This window comes from Nicotiana tomentosiformis, chromosome 11 (genome assembly GCF_000390325.3).
Source record: "Nicotiana tomentosiformis chromosome 11, ASM39032v3, whole genome shotgun sequence".
Classification (NCBI taxonomy): domain Eukaryota; kingdom Viridiplantae; phylum Streptophyta; class Magnoliopsida; order Solanales; family Solanaceae; genus Nicotiana; species Nicotiana tomentosiformis.
This window is the reverse complement of record NC_090822.1, coordinates 23,751,984-23,763,850: the sequence shown is the minus strand read 5'-3', so window position 1 is coordinate 23,763,850 and position 11,867 is coordinate 23,751,984. Positions and strand designations below refer to the sequence as shown.

General features: G+C 39.3%; 2 protein-coding genes across 2 annotated transcripts; both read left to right on the top strand.

Moving 5' to 3' along the window:
* Positions 1-2,650: 2,650 nt before the first annotated feature.
* On the top strand, positions 2,651-3,426 carry LOC104095755 (uncharacterized). Its single transcript, XM_009601948.4, has one exon. It carries the CDS (start codon positions 2,718-2,720, stop codon positions 2,925-2,927), a length of 210 nt encoding a protein of 69 aa, XP_009600243.1. The 5' UTR covers positions 2,651-2,717; the 3' UTR covers positions 2,928-3,426.
* A 3,024-nt stretch (positions 3,427-6,450) lies between these two features.
* Positions 6,451-7,178, top strand: LOC138901143 (uncharacterized). The gene is made up of 3 exons (XM_070188883.1): positions 6,451-6,570; positions 6,642-6,890; positions 7,026-7,178. The coding sequence occupies exons 1-3, from the start codon at positions 6,451-6,453 to the stop codon at positions 7,176-7,178; spliced, it is 522 nt and encodes a 173-aa protein (XP_070044984.1).
* Positions 7,179-11,867: the final 4,689 nt, after the last annotated feature.

The window sequence follows — 11,867 nt, the reverse complement described above, 5'->3', positions numbered from 1 at the left end:
TTATCTTAACTCAGCAAATTAAAATATCGTTGCATCCACGCGTAGGATAACTCTTGATTTATTATTTAATTTTTATATCAAAACGTTTCTAGTTAGAATTTCATTAACGTCTCTACATTTTGGTATATCTTCAGCAAATCGTTTACGGTTGTGAGTCTTGTGACTATATTCAATTCCGGAACTATATATATCCATATTTAGATTAGTAGATCACCTGACACGTATACAAGAACTGAAATTAAATAGACATTTTCTCACAATCAAACTATTTTAATAGGCGCTAAAAAAAGACAGACCGATGCTTTAAAGTTAAAACTCCCCCTATGTGTTGATAGGATCAAACCCTATTAGGTTTTATGCACGTAGCCTCATTTTCTATTTCTACTAAAGGCTGTTTTCTTGAACTAATGACGGATGTAGTGTAGTATCACCGAGTTTAACTGAACCCATAACTTTTGATGCGGAGTAAAAATTTGTGTGTAAAGATTCATTAAAATTATAAAAATAGTAGATATGAACCCATAAATTTTAAAATATAATGGGCTCAATGCTAAAAACTTTAAAAGTTAAACCCATAAAATTTAAATCCTGGATCCGCTTCTGACTTGAACCTTCGACCTTTTGGTCACAAGGCGATAACTTTTACTGTTGCGTACCAAGACTACCCTTGTATTTAACTAGGTAGGCGCTAAATACAAAATTTCTTGCCACAATCAAATTTTTTAAAGAAAATGAAATTCGAGCCTAACTCAATTACAAAGTTGGCTCATAAAATAAGGGCTCATACATTCAATTAAGTGGGACTCTAACACTCCCCCTCTCCCCTCCTGTCAAGAGCTAGACATTAAAATCAAGAAAATCAAAATGTGGGAGCTTAACACTGAATAGATCAAGAATTTGTAAAAATAATAAGATTTAACTCAACTCCATATATAATACTCAAAATTGATGATTGTTCAATGTCAAAAAATTATAATCCATATATAGTGGCGGAGCTACAAACATAGATACGGGTCCGACGCACCCAGTAATTTTTGCTCAAATCTTATATTTCTATTAAAAAATTTATTAAATTTATATAAATATTTAATTACAAACTCAATAACTAAATAAGCTATGAGTTAGATGATAATTTTAAAATCGATAAACTTCAAATCCGGCTCTATCTCTATTTATATACTCAGTTAATGTGGGACTTCAACAAAAAGGCACCACAACAGAAAGTGTCTGATAAATTTTGACACCTCAAAGACAGCTGTAGTTGGCAAGAGAGGTGGCCTACCATTTAACGTCGTCCAAAAAAGTACTATTCAGTAGAAGCATCACGGGTATTTATTTGGAAATTGCAAAATTGCAGCACGTATTCCTACAATTAAAAAAAAAACCGAAATTGACATAACAGGCCGTCAAAGAGGTGGAATGTTTCTCAAAAAGTTGTTCTGAAAGGTTTAGAGAAGTTGTTTTGTCGTATTTCATGCCAAGGTATTTGAATAAGCACGAAATTATAAAATTAAAGAAGAATCTTGATATATAAATAAAATAAAAAATATACTTTTAAATGTGTGATAGTGAGAGTTTTACATGTCTTTTTAATTTCTCTATTCTTATAAAGAATGTACTTTTATATCAAGTGAGTCTCAATAAGTCATGTCTTTAAAGGTAACTTGAGGAAGTTAAAATTAAGTTGTTCCAAGAACAAAAAGATATTTTTAGGACAGACTAAAAAGAAAGTGCGTCGTATAAAACGAGAACAAAAAGTACATACCAAAATGATGCAAGAGCATATATCTCCAAAACCAAATGATATCGTAAAAAGGATATATATTATTATCTAGTTAATAGTATAAATAAATATTTACACAAGTAGTATAATTTAACATGAAATAGAAAGTTGATGTTTTCCCCCCGAGTTATTAATCAATGATTATGGAGAGTTACCTTTAATACTTTTAAAGTAACCTATTACTTCTTTCGTGTCTATTTATATGTAGTAGTTTGATTCCGGATAAAATTTAATAAAAAAATAAAGAGTGTAAAAGGCTTTTGTGGGGCTTTGAACTTGTGTTTTTATAAAAGATTCTTTTTAGGGGCAAAATGAGTAAAATAAAAGTTAAAATTAAATTATTTCTAAATATAGAATTTGTTATTATTTTTTAAACGGATTAATTAGCAAAATGTATCACATAAATTGAAACGAGGGAGTAGTATAACAAGTTTTTATACCGTGTATAAAAGTTATATTTAGAGATGGAGCTAGAGTTCTATTAGCTCCATAGTTTTGGCTAAAATCCTATATTTGTGTTACAAAGTCTATTGAATATCTATGAATAATTTATCTAGAATGCAGTAAACTATTTTTTTCTAAAATCTAGAAGCCATAACTTTTGACACGGAGTAATTATTTATATGTAAGAATTTATTAAAATTTTAAAAATAATAGATATGAACTCATAATTTTAAAAATATAACAGGTTCAATTTTAAAAACTTTAAAAATTGAACCCCATAAATTTTAAATCTTGGATTCGCCTCTGCGTCTTATTATACCCAAAGAAGATTTTTTACACGGGTAAAAAATCGTTTACACACTTGATACCACATCTATATAAGTGCACTTGCCAATCACATCAGGATATAATAATTTGAGACAAACATACTTATAATACTCCCTCAAACCACGTATAGAGAAAGAGAGAAAGTGAGAAATTAAGAGAGAAAATGTGTTTGATAATATATGGTTGTGATGCAGAAGAAAAAGAGCTAGGAAGACAAGCTGCATCTGGAGCTTGCCCTTCTTGTGGTGGCAAAGTTCAGGCTGTTGATGTTGAGAGTCGTTGGAGGCTTTGTTTCCTTCCCCTTTGCTTCATTATCAAGAGAAAATTTCAATGTACTCTTTGTTCTAGGAGTTTAGTCTTGTATTCTTCGTGAACGATTTTCTTGGGCCGAATGTTTATCTGAAACAATCTTTTCACCTTACATAAGGTAGGGATAAGATTTGCGTATGCCCCATCCTCCTCAAATTACTGGGTATATCGTTGTTGTCGTTGTCGTATTCTCTCTTTTCCCAATTCCACGAGGATGAGTTCTTCACTTCTTCCTCTTCCAATTAATTCCTTTATTCTTTTTTTGGATTATTGGTGATGTTCAAGTCAACTTGCATCTTTTTTTTATTGTACCTGTTACTTTTCACTTGTACAATTACACAGTAACCCTTTTTTCTTCTCGCTGAGATTTGAATCCTGATTTCTAGTGGTTTTCACTCATTTAATTGACCGCTAGGTCACACCGTTATTGCTATTCTGGTTTCCGTTTTAGGTTATTATGTTTTTGTAAATACAGAGAGATATGTCTCTCCTTTTTTTGTTCTTTGCAAGTCTCATTGTAATTTCAAGATGTATGGTCAAGCACTATTCTTTAATTTTTTGTATAGGGTGAGAGATTGATTTCCGCTACATTTTGATTGATATATTATCAAATTTTAATATCACAATATTCTGAAACACATTGTTATGATTTTGAATCCCGGTGATTTCTGTACTAATTATGTCTTACTGAATCTTCTTTACTCCCCTTAACTCTGTAAAATGAAAAAGGATTGTAACCTTCAAAATTTCAGTTTCTGCAATGTGATTCTATATACTCTTTTTTTAAAAATATTTCTTAAAAGTAGAAACCTTCACACTATTCTTTCGTTTTTCATAGTATTGGACCTTATTTACTTATTATTGTTATTATTTTTCATCTATTTTCTGGTCCTTATGATGTTGTTAATATTTCTATGGTTTCTATTGATGGAACTGATATATTATCTCTTTTCGTCTTCTTGAGCCGAGAGTCTATTGGAAACAATATTTTTACTCTCTCGGGGTAGGGATAAGTTCTGCGTATACACTACCCTCCCCAGACCCCACTTGTAAAATTTTATTGGGTTGTTGTTGTTGTTGCTTAAAAGTAAAAACCTGGCAGACTAGTTGGAAAACAATGTATTTATGACATTGTAATTTCTGAAGTCCCATTTTTTTTTATTGATGCTGTTTACCCGGAAAATCGGATATAGTTATATTTATAAGTAGTTCTAAGAATATGTGATATAGTTTGACATAAATCGTACGTAGAAGTGGAAATGTTTAGATTGGCTATAAAAACGGGAGATAAATTATTGAACAAGAAGAGTGAGTATGCTGAGTAAAACAAGCTCAAGAGATTTATTCTTCAATAAGAGAAGTAGTCTTTTCTTACAATGTGTGAACCTGCCCTGTGCTTACAAAGATTCCCTCTTTTATAGTAGAGGGATCTTACTTTATTTATAATAAAAAATATATAGTGAAGAATCCATGATGAATTGTCTCTTTCTCGATTCCCGCCAAGATTCTCTCCCCTAGTGCGGTTGCAACGGCTCTTGTCTGCGAGCTCGATACTGGCTTGAGCTCGGTATTGGGTCGAGCCCTTAGCTTTGGTTCGAGTTTGGCATTCGGGGTGAGTGTTAATCGGTCTGTGCGTCTCCGACAACCTTCACGTTGCCTTGCGGTTCGATTTGGTCATGAGCTCGATAATGATATCGAGGCGATTCCTCGATAGATCTTGGAACTCGAAGCTTGTTTGTACTATCTTCGGAACTCATCTCGAAGTCTCACTTCGGTCGCTTACTATTCGAACTCGATCAAACGTACGAAGGCCGAAATCTATTTCGACCGTATACAGATAGTCCCCTCGTTTCTCAGGAAGAATGTGGTGAGAAGTGATATGATTTTCAACGGCTCGATCGGGTTATAAGCTGACGTTTTCACTGGGCTCGATCATGATGTACATGATAACTGTCCGTTGATTTAGTCTTTCAAGGTATTTAATGCATGTCAGACGGTGGTCGGCCACCACTGATACTGAACCGCCACGGTATAAACCTATAAATAACCCTTCCATTTATCATTTACCACTTTTACATCTTCAATCTTCCAAATTTTCTTACTCTTTCTGCCTCTATTTCGCCGCTTGTAGAGCCACATTCACCAGCGTTTGGCACCATCAATCTTTCATCTTCCTTTGCTTTTCTTTTTCTTATATCAATGGCAAAAACTTCAAAAACCGTACCTCAGAAGGAGAAAGCTTCCTCTTCACAACCGTCTGGCGACAAGGCGCCGGTGGAGCCGCCTCCCCACGAGTATGTTCCTGGCCCGTGTACTCTAAAGATCGATTTTAAGGTTGAAAATCCTTCATCGGGTCCGGGTCGATGTGAGCATGTGTCGATGTACATGTGCTCGATAACAGAGGGCCATCTCGAGGCTGTGAGGAAAGACTGCAACTGGGGTCCCGAGGTTGTGTTCCAAATTCCCTCTTCTGAAGAGAGCATCATCACTCATGTGGAGGGGTTTTTAAGTGTTTATACTTACCTCTTCACGTTGGGTCCCGTCGACCCAGTGATCATTGATTTTTGCAAAAGATATCAGGTCACCCTCGGTCAAATTCATCTTTCTCTATGGTGCATAGTAATCTTACTTCGCTTCTTCTCCAACAAGGCCAGGGGGCTGGATTTCACCCTAAATGACCTCATACGATTGTATCAGCCTCAAATCTTTCGAGGACTAATCATGCTCCAGCGTCGGGCATCGAAAGCTTTAATGTTGAGCATCGACGAAGACAAGGATCGGGGTTGGATGGGCCGTTATATTCGAGTGAGGACCCGTGATCTTATCCCGGAAGAGAAGATGATGTTCCCCGAGGAATGAAATTTCGACCGTAAGTGATTTTTATAAGGCATTGCTTTTTGTCTCTTTCTCTGATTCTATCTGATATCTCCCTCCGATATACAGCTGCCTCTTAGATGCCACAAGCGGTACCCGACCTCGAGGATTGGGTTCGGAAGTTAGCCTCGACTTCCTCTTATGCCAAACGCGCTTGGCGTGATTTAGAGAAAGGTAGGTGGGAGGCCAAAAATCACGGTAAGGGTAACTTCTCATGTTTTTCAAAACGTTTTTTATGCTCCATTCGTTACTGACTTCCTTTCATGCGGGCATAATGAAGGATGCTGTTTTGAGGCCTTCGAGTGGTGAGGAAGGAACCGAGTCCCCGGTCCCGAAATCGGGGATAGATAAAAAGCAAAAATCTGTCTCTCGGTCAAAGAATCTCAAGCCCAAAACTCGAAAGGTAAGGAGGAAGGCAATCACTCTTTCGATGGACTCGGTCCAACGACTGAGAGAAGACGAATAAGAAGAAGAAGAAGAAGAAGAAGAATATGCTTTGGCTTTGGTGGTCCGATCTGCGAAAGCTATCGAGGTCGTCAGACCTTCTGAGCCGATGACGGTTACATCGGTCGGGGCCAGTTCCAATACCCCGAGTCTCAATCAGAGCATCCCGAGCGATTCGCTTGGGACCATGATAGTAGGTCATTTGCCTTCTCCTCCGACCTTTTCTGAGGAGGCGTTAAAGGAAGCTCGAGAATTGAACACCCCCCGATATGGGCGGAGGCTCTAGTGTAGGGGATCATTTTCGAGATTTCTTTACTGGAGTCGATGATGCCTCCGATATTAGTGACGCCTCTCTTCTCCTAGAAGAGGCCCAACGTTTCATTTCTCGGGTAATGATTTTACCGCGCTTGGTTTCTTCGTTCTTTTCTAACCTGACTTATGTTTTTTCCTTTCTGTGTAGGCCATTAGCAAGTTTCGAGCCGACCTTAGCCAGTGTGAGGTCGAGCTTCAGAAGGTCTCGGGGGAGAGAGATGCTCTGCGGCTTCTTTGCGGCCAAAAGGACGAGGTTATAAAGGACCTCCAAGCAGATTTGGCTAAGGCTCGTGAAGAACAGACCGAACTAGATAAACAGTTAAGCCTCGTTCTGTTAGAGTATGGGTTTGGCCCAACTGTGGAAGCTGACCCTTCGTTATCTCAGCTGCAGCAAAAGGTTGAAAAGATCGGATTGCTTCGGGAAGAAGTCGATCAAATCAAGGCCGAATGTGATCGGTGGAAGGAGACTATCGACCGCCTGGCTGCAGAAAAAGAAACTATCTTGGCCAAATTATCATCGGCCGATGTTCAGCTTCGAAGCGTCAAGAAAAAAGGTTCGGCTCAGGCCAAGAGGATTGAGGAGCTTGAAACAAGGCTTGTTGAGGCCAAGGCGGAGATTGAGTCATCAAAAGTCATGGCGGACAAGTCTATTGCTGTGTATCGGGCCGATGCTGAGGCTGCTTAAATGGAGGCAAAAGAGATAGCAGATACTGCCAACACTCGAGCACATTGGGTTGCCGAACTTGCTAAGTGTCGATCTCGGAGGGAGACCTTCGACGAGATACACGCTCGAGGTTTCGAACTTGCTGAAGAGATAAAAAGGGCCAAAGAACTCAAAGCTGATGCTAAAGCCTTGACTTCTGATAGAGGCGATGATGATGATGATGATGATGGTAGCAAGAGCGGGTCCGATAACCGGGGGGGTGGAGTGGGGGGGAGGGGGTGGAGAAGAGACCGCTCTCGATGATAACCCAGAAGCTTAGCCCTTAGTTTCTAGGTTGCATTTATTCATGTAAACAATCTTTGTATATTTATACAAATATCTTTTTCTTTTACTGGCTTGCTTCTGCTTTCTTGCCTTGTGAAGATTTCATTCATGCCTTGCGAATGTTTTCATAAGGATTTAGGCGATTTTATCGAATTCGGCCTTCGTAGCCTTTATGGCCGAGTGAGTGTTTGCTCGAACTCAAAATAAAAGTAGCCCACAGGCTTAGTAGTCGAGTGAACATTTCGAACTCGAAGTAAAGTAGCCCATAGGTGTAATGGTCAAGTAGGTGCTTGCTCGAACTCGAAATGAAAGTGGCCCGTAGGCTTAGTAGTCGAGTGGGTTCTTCGAACTCGAACTTAAAGTATCGTAGCCCGTATGCTTTTTATGATCGAGTGAGTGATTGCTCGAACTCGAAGTAAGATAGCCCTTAGGCTTTAATAATTGAGTGAGTGGTTGCTTCGAACGCGAACCCGAAGTATCTTAGCCCGTAGGCTTTTTATGATCGAGTGAGTGATTGCTCGAACTCGAAGTAAGATAGCCCTTATGTTTTAATAATTGAGTGAGTGATTGTTTTGAACTCTAACTCAAAGTATCTTAGCCCGTAGGCCTTTTATGATCGAGTGAGTGATTGCTCGAACTCGAAGTAAGATAGCCCTTAGGCTTTAATAATTGAGTGAGTGATTGTTTCGAACTAGAACTCAAAGTATCTTAGCCCGTAGGCTTTTTATGATCGAGTGAGTGATTGGTTGAACTCGAAGAAAGATAACCCTTAGGCTTTAATAATTGAGTGAGTGATTGTTTCGAACTCGAACTCAAAGTATCCTAGCCCGTAGGCTTTTTATGATCGAGTGAGTGATTGCTCGAACTCGAAGTAAGATAGCCCTTAGGCTTTAATAATTAAGTGAGTGATTGTTTCGAACTCGAACTCAAAGAATCTTAGCCGGTAGGCTTTTTATGACCGCTTGTATCAAACATTCTCTTGATAGTGGTTGGCCTTTAAACCTGTTTGAATCATGAAGCAGGAAGATCTTTTCAAAGTGTGAGATATCTGAAAAAAGAAGAAGTTCTCCTTTATAAGTCATTATACATGTGTTTGTATCTTGTGCCAGAGTTCGAGCAAAACTACACGAGCAAAACTACGTGGGCAGTATTCGAGGTTGATTATGAAGGAGCCTCAGATACTATTGATTTGTCCTCGGGTAGCACATAGTTGTTGCCTCATTAAAAACCTTGCCGGAAAAACCCATTTGGGAAAAAAGAGTACAACGCGTGCTTTGATACCAGAGGTCTTGATATTTTTTGTCGAATTCCTGCAATGAGTTAGTGTCGAATATACGTATATAGACGATAGAGAAGAGAAAATCATACCTTAACAATAATATCGTTTGAGAAGCGATATGTTCTAATTGTTTGGTAATGGTTTTCCATCCATTGCTCTAAGTTTATAAGATCGCTTCCCGACTATATCGAGGACTTGATAGGGTCCTTCTCAATTTGGGCCGAGCTTCCCTTTATTAGGATCTCGAGTGTTGACGGTGACCTTCCTTAGGACCAAGTCCCCGGTCTTGAAATGGCAGAGGTTGGTTCTTCTGTTGTAGTACCTTTCGATTCGTTATTTTTGTGCAGCCATTTGAACTAGTGTCGCTTCTTGTTTTTCATCTAATAATTCTAGGCTAGTATTCATTGCCTTGTAGTTCGATTCTTCCGATGTATGTCGGAACCTTGCGCTTGGTTCCCCGACTTCGACCGGAATTAAAGCTTTGGAGCCATACACTAAGTAAAATGGAGTTGCTCCTGTACTAGATTTAGATGTTGTCCGATATGCCCAAAGGATTTCGGGCAAAATTTCTCTCCACTTTCCTTTGGCTTCGTTCAATCTTTTCTTTATGTTTTGGATGATAATCTTGTTCGTTGATTCGGCCTGTCCGTTCCTACTAGGATGATATGGTGTTGGCAGTATCCTTTTTATTTTATGATCTTCGAGAAATTGTCACTTTACCGCCGATAAATTGTTTACCTTTGTCACATGTTATTTCTACTGGTATACCAAATCTACACACGATATGATCCCAGATGAAATCTATAACCTCTTTCTCTCTTATGTTTTTGAACACATGTGCTTCAACCCATTTAGAGAAATAGTCAGTCATAAACAAAATGAATTTAGCTTTACCTGGGGCCGATAGTAGAGGGCCGACGATATCCATTCCCCATTTCATGAATGGCCATGGAGAAATGACTGAATGAAGCTGCTCTTCGGGTTGATGGATCATTGGTGCAAACCTTTGACATTTATCGCATTTACGAACGAAGTCCTTAGTGTCCTTTTCCATGCTATCCCAGTAGTATCATGCTCTGATGATTTTGCGAATTAGTGGTTCGGTGCCGGAGTGGTTTCCACAGGTGCCTTCATGGACCTCTTGTAAAACATAATCGGTGTCCCCTGGTCCCAAGAATACTGCCAGTGATCCGTCGAACGTCCGTCTATACAATGTTTCATCTTCAACCAACGTGAATCGAGCAACCTTGGTTCGTAGAACCCTCAATTCTTTAGAGTTCGATGGGAGTTTTCCGTTCTTTAAGTATTCAATATACTTATTCCTCCAATCCCAGGTTAAGCTTGTGGAATTTATCTCGGCATTCCCTCCCTCGATTATAGATCTCGAAAGTTGAACGACAGTCCCCGAGTCGATCTTATCTTCTTCGACCGACGACCCCAGATTTGCAAGTGTGTCGGCCTCACTGTTTTGTTCTCGAGGCACATGTTGTAGGGTCCATTCTTTGTAACGGTGTAGAGTTACCTGTAGTTTTTCCAAATACCTCTGCATCCTATCTTCTCGAACTTAGAAAGTTTTGTTCACTTGGTTCACCACTAGCAAAGAGTCACATTTGGCTTCAATGACTTCTGCTTCCAAGCTCTTAGCTAGCTTGTGACCTGCAATAATAGCCTCGTACTCGGCCTCATTGTTAGTTAATCTAGTAGTTTTGATGGATTGACTAATAATGCCACATGTGGGAGGTTTTAATACGATGCCAAGCCTGGATCCTTTCACATTTGAAGCACCATCTGTGTAGAGGGTCCAAACCCCCGACGATGTACCTGATTTTAACAAGAGTACCTTTTCAACTTCAGGTACGAGGGTTGGTGTGAAATCGGCCAAGAAGTCTGCTAAAATTTAGGACTTTATGGCCATTCGAGGATGATATTCAATATCGTACCCACTGAGTTCGACGACCCATTTGGCCAGTCGGCCCGATAGTTCGGGCTTGTGCAAAATGTTTCGAAGTGGGCAAGTTGTTAAAACACATACGGGGTGACATTGAAAGTATGGTCTTAACTTTCTAGAGGTGCTTATCAATGCAAATGCCAATTTCTCTAAGTGTGGGTATCTAGTCTCTGCCTCTCCTAAGGTCCGACTTACATAATAAACAGGAAACTGCATACATTGCTCTTCTCGAACTAGGACACCACTTACCGCGATTTCCGATACCGCTAAGTATAAGTAAAGCTTCTCATGTGTCTTCGGAGTATGAAGTAATGGTGGGCTCGATAGGTACCGCTTCAGTTGTTCTAGTGCCTGTTGGCATTCTGGGGTCCAGGTGAAATCGCTCTTCCTTTTGAGTAGAGAGAAGAATTTGTGGCTTCGATCTGACGACCTTGAAATAAATCGGCCTAAAGCAGCTATCTGTCCGGTTAGCCTTTGCACTGCTTTCACACTATCTATGACGGTGATGTCTTCGATGGCTTTGATTTTGTCGGGGTTGATCTCGATCCCCCGATCCGACACCATGAACCCAAGGAACTTGCCCGATCCAACCCCGAAAGCACATTTCTCGGGGTTGAGCTTCATGTTGTATTTCCTTACAATTTTGAACATTTCCTACAAATGAGTCAAATGGTCCTCTGCGCGCAAGGACTTAACTAGCATGTCATCAATGTAAACTTCCATCGATTTACCTATTTGTTCTTCGAACATTTTATTCACTAGGCGTTGGTACGTAGCCCCTGCATTTTTTTAGCCCGAATGTTATTACATTATAGCAATAGGTTTCATACTTAGTGACAAATGAAGTTTTTTCTTGGTGCTTCGGTTTCATGCTAATTTGATTGTACCCGGAATAGGCGTCGAGAAAAGTGAGGATCTCGTGGCCGGCTGTGGCATCGATCAAGCGATCGATGCTAGGCAGTGGAGAAGAATCTTTGGGGCATGCTTTGTTTAGATCTTTATAATCTACACACATTCTAAGTTTGTTCCCTTTTTTGGGGAATACAACCACATTGGCTAACCATTCGGAATATTTTACTTCCCGAATTGACCCTATTTTGAGAAGTTTAGTTGCCTCATCTCTTACAAATGAGTGTTTTACCTCGGATTGAGGTCTTTT

Excerpts from the sequence above, each read along its gene's own strand:
- LOC104095755 (XM_009601948.4), top strand. The coding sequence starts at position 2,718 with ATGTGTTTGATAATATATGGTTGTGATGCAGAAGAAAAAGAGCTAGGA.
- LOC138901143 (XM_070188883.1), top strand. The coding sequence starts at position 6,451 with ATGGGCGGAGGCTCTAGTGTAGGGGATCATTTTCGAGATTTCTTTACT. Across the intron at positions 6,571-6,641 it reads CCCAACGTTTCATTTCTCGG|GCCATTAGCAAGTTTCGAGC; the intron begins GTAATGATTTTA and ends CTTTCTGTGTAG. Across the intron at positions 6,891-7,025 it reads TATCTCAGCTGCAGCAAAAG|CTTCGAAGCGTCAAGAAAAA; the intron begins GTTGAAAAGATC and ends GCCGATGTTCAG.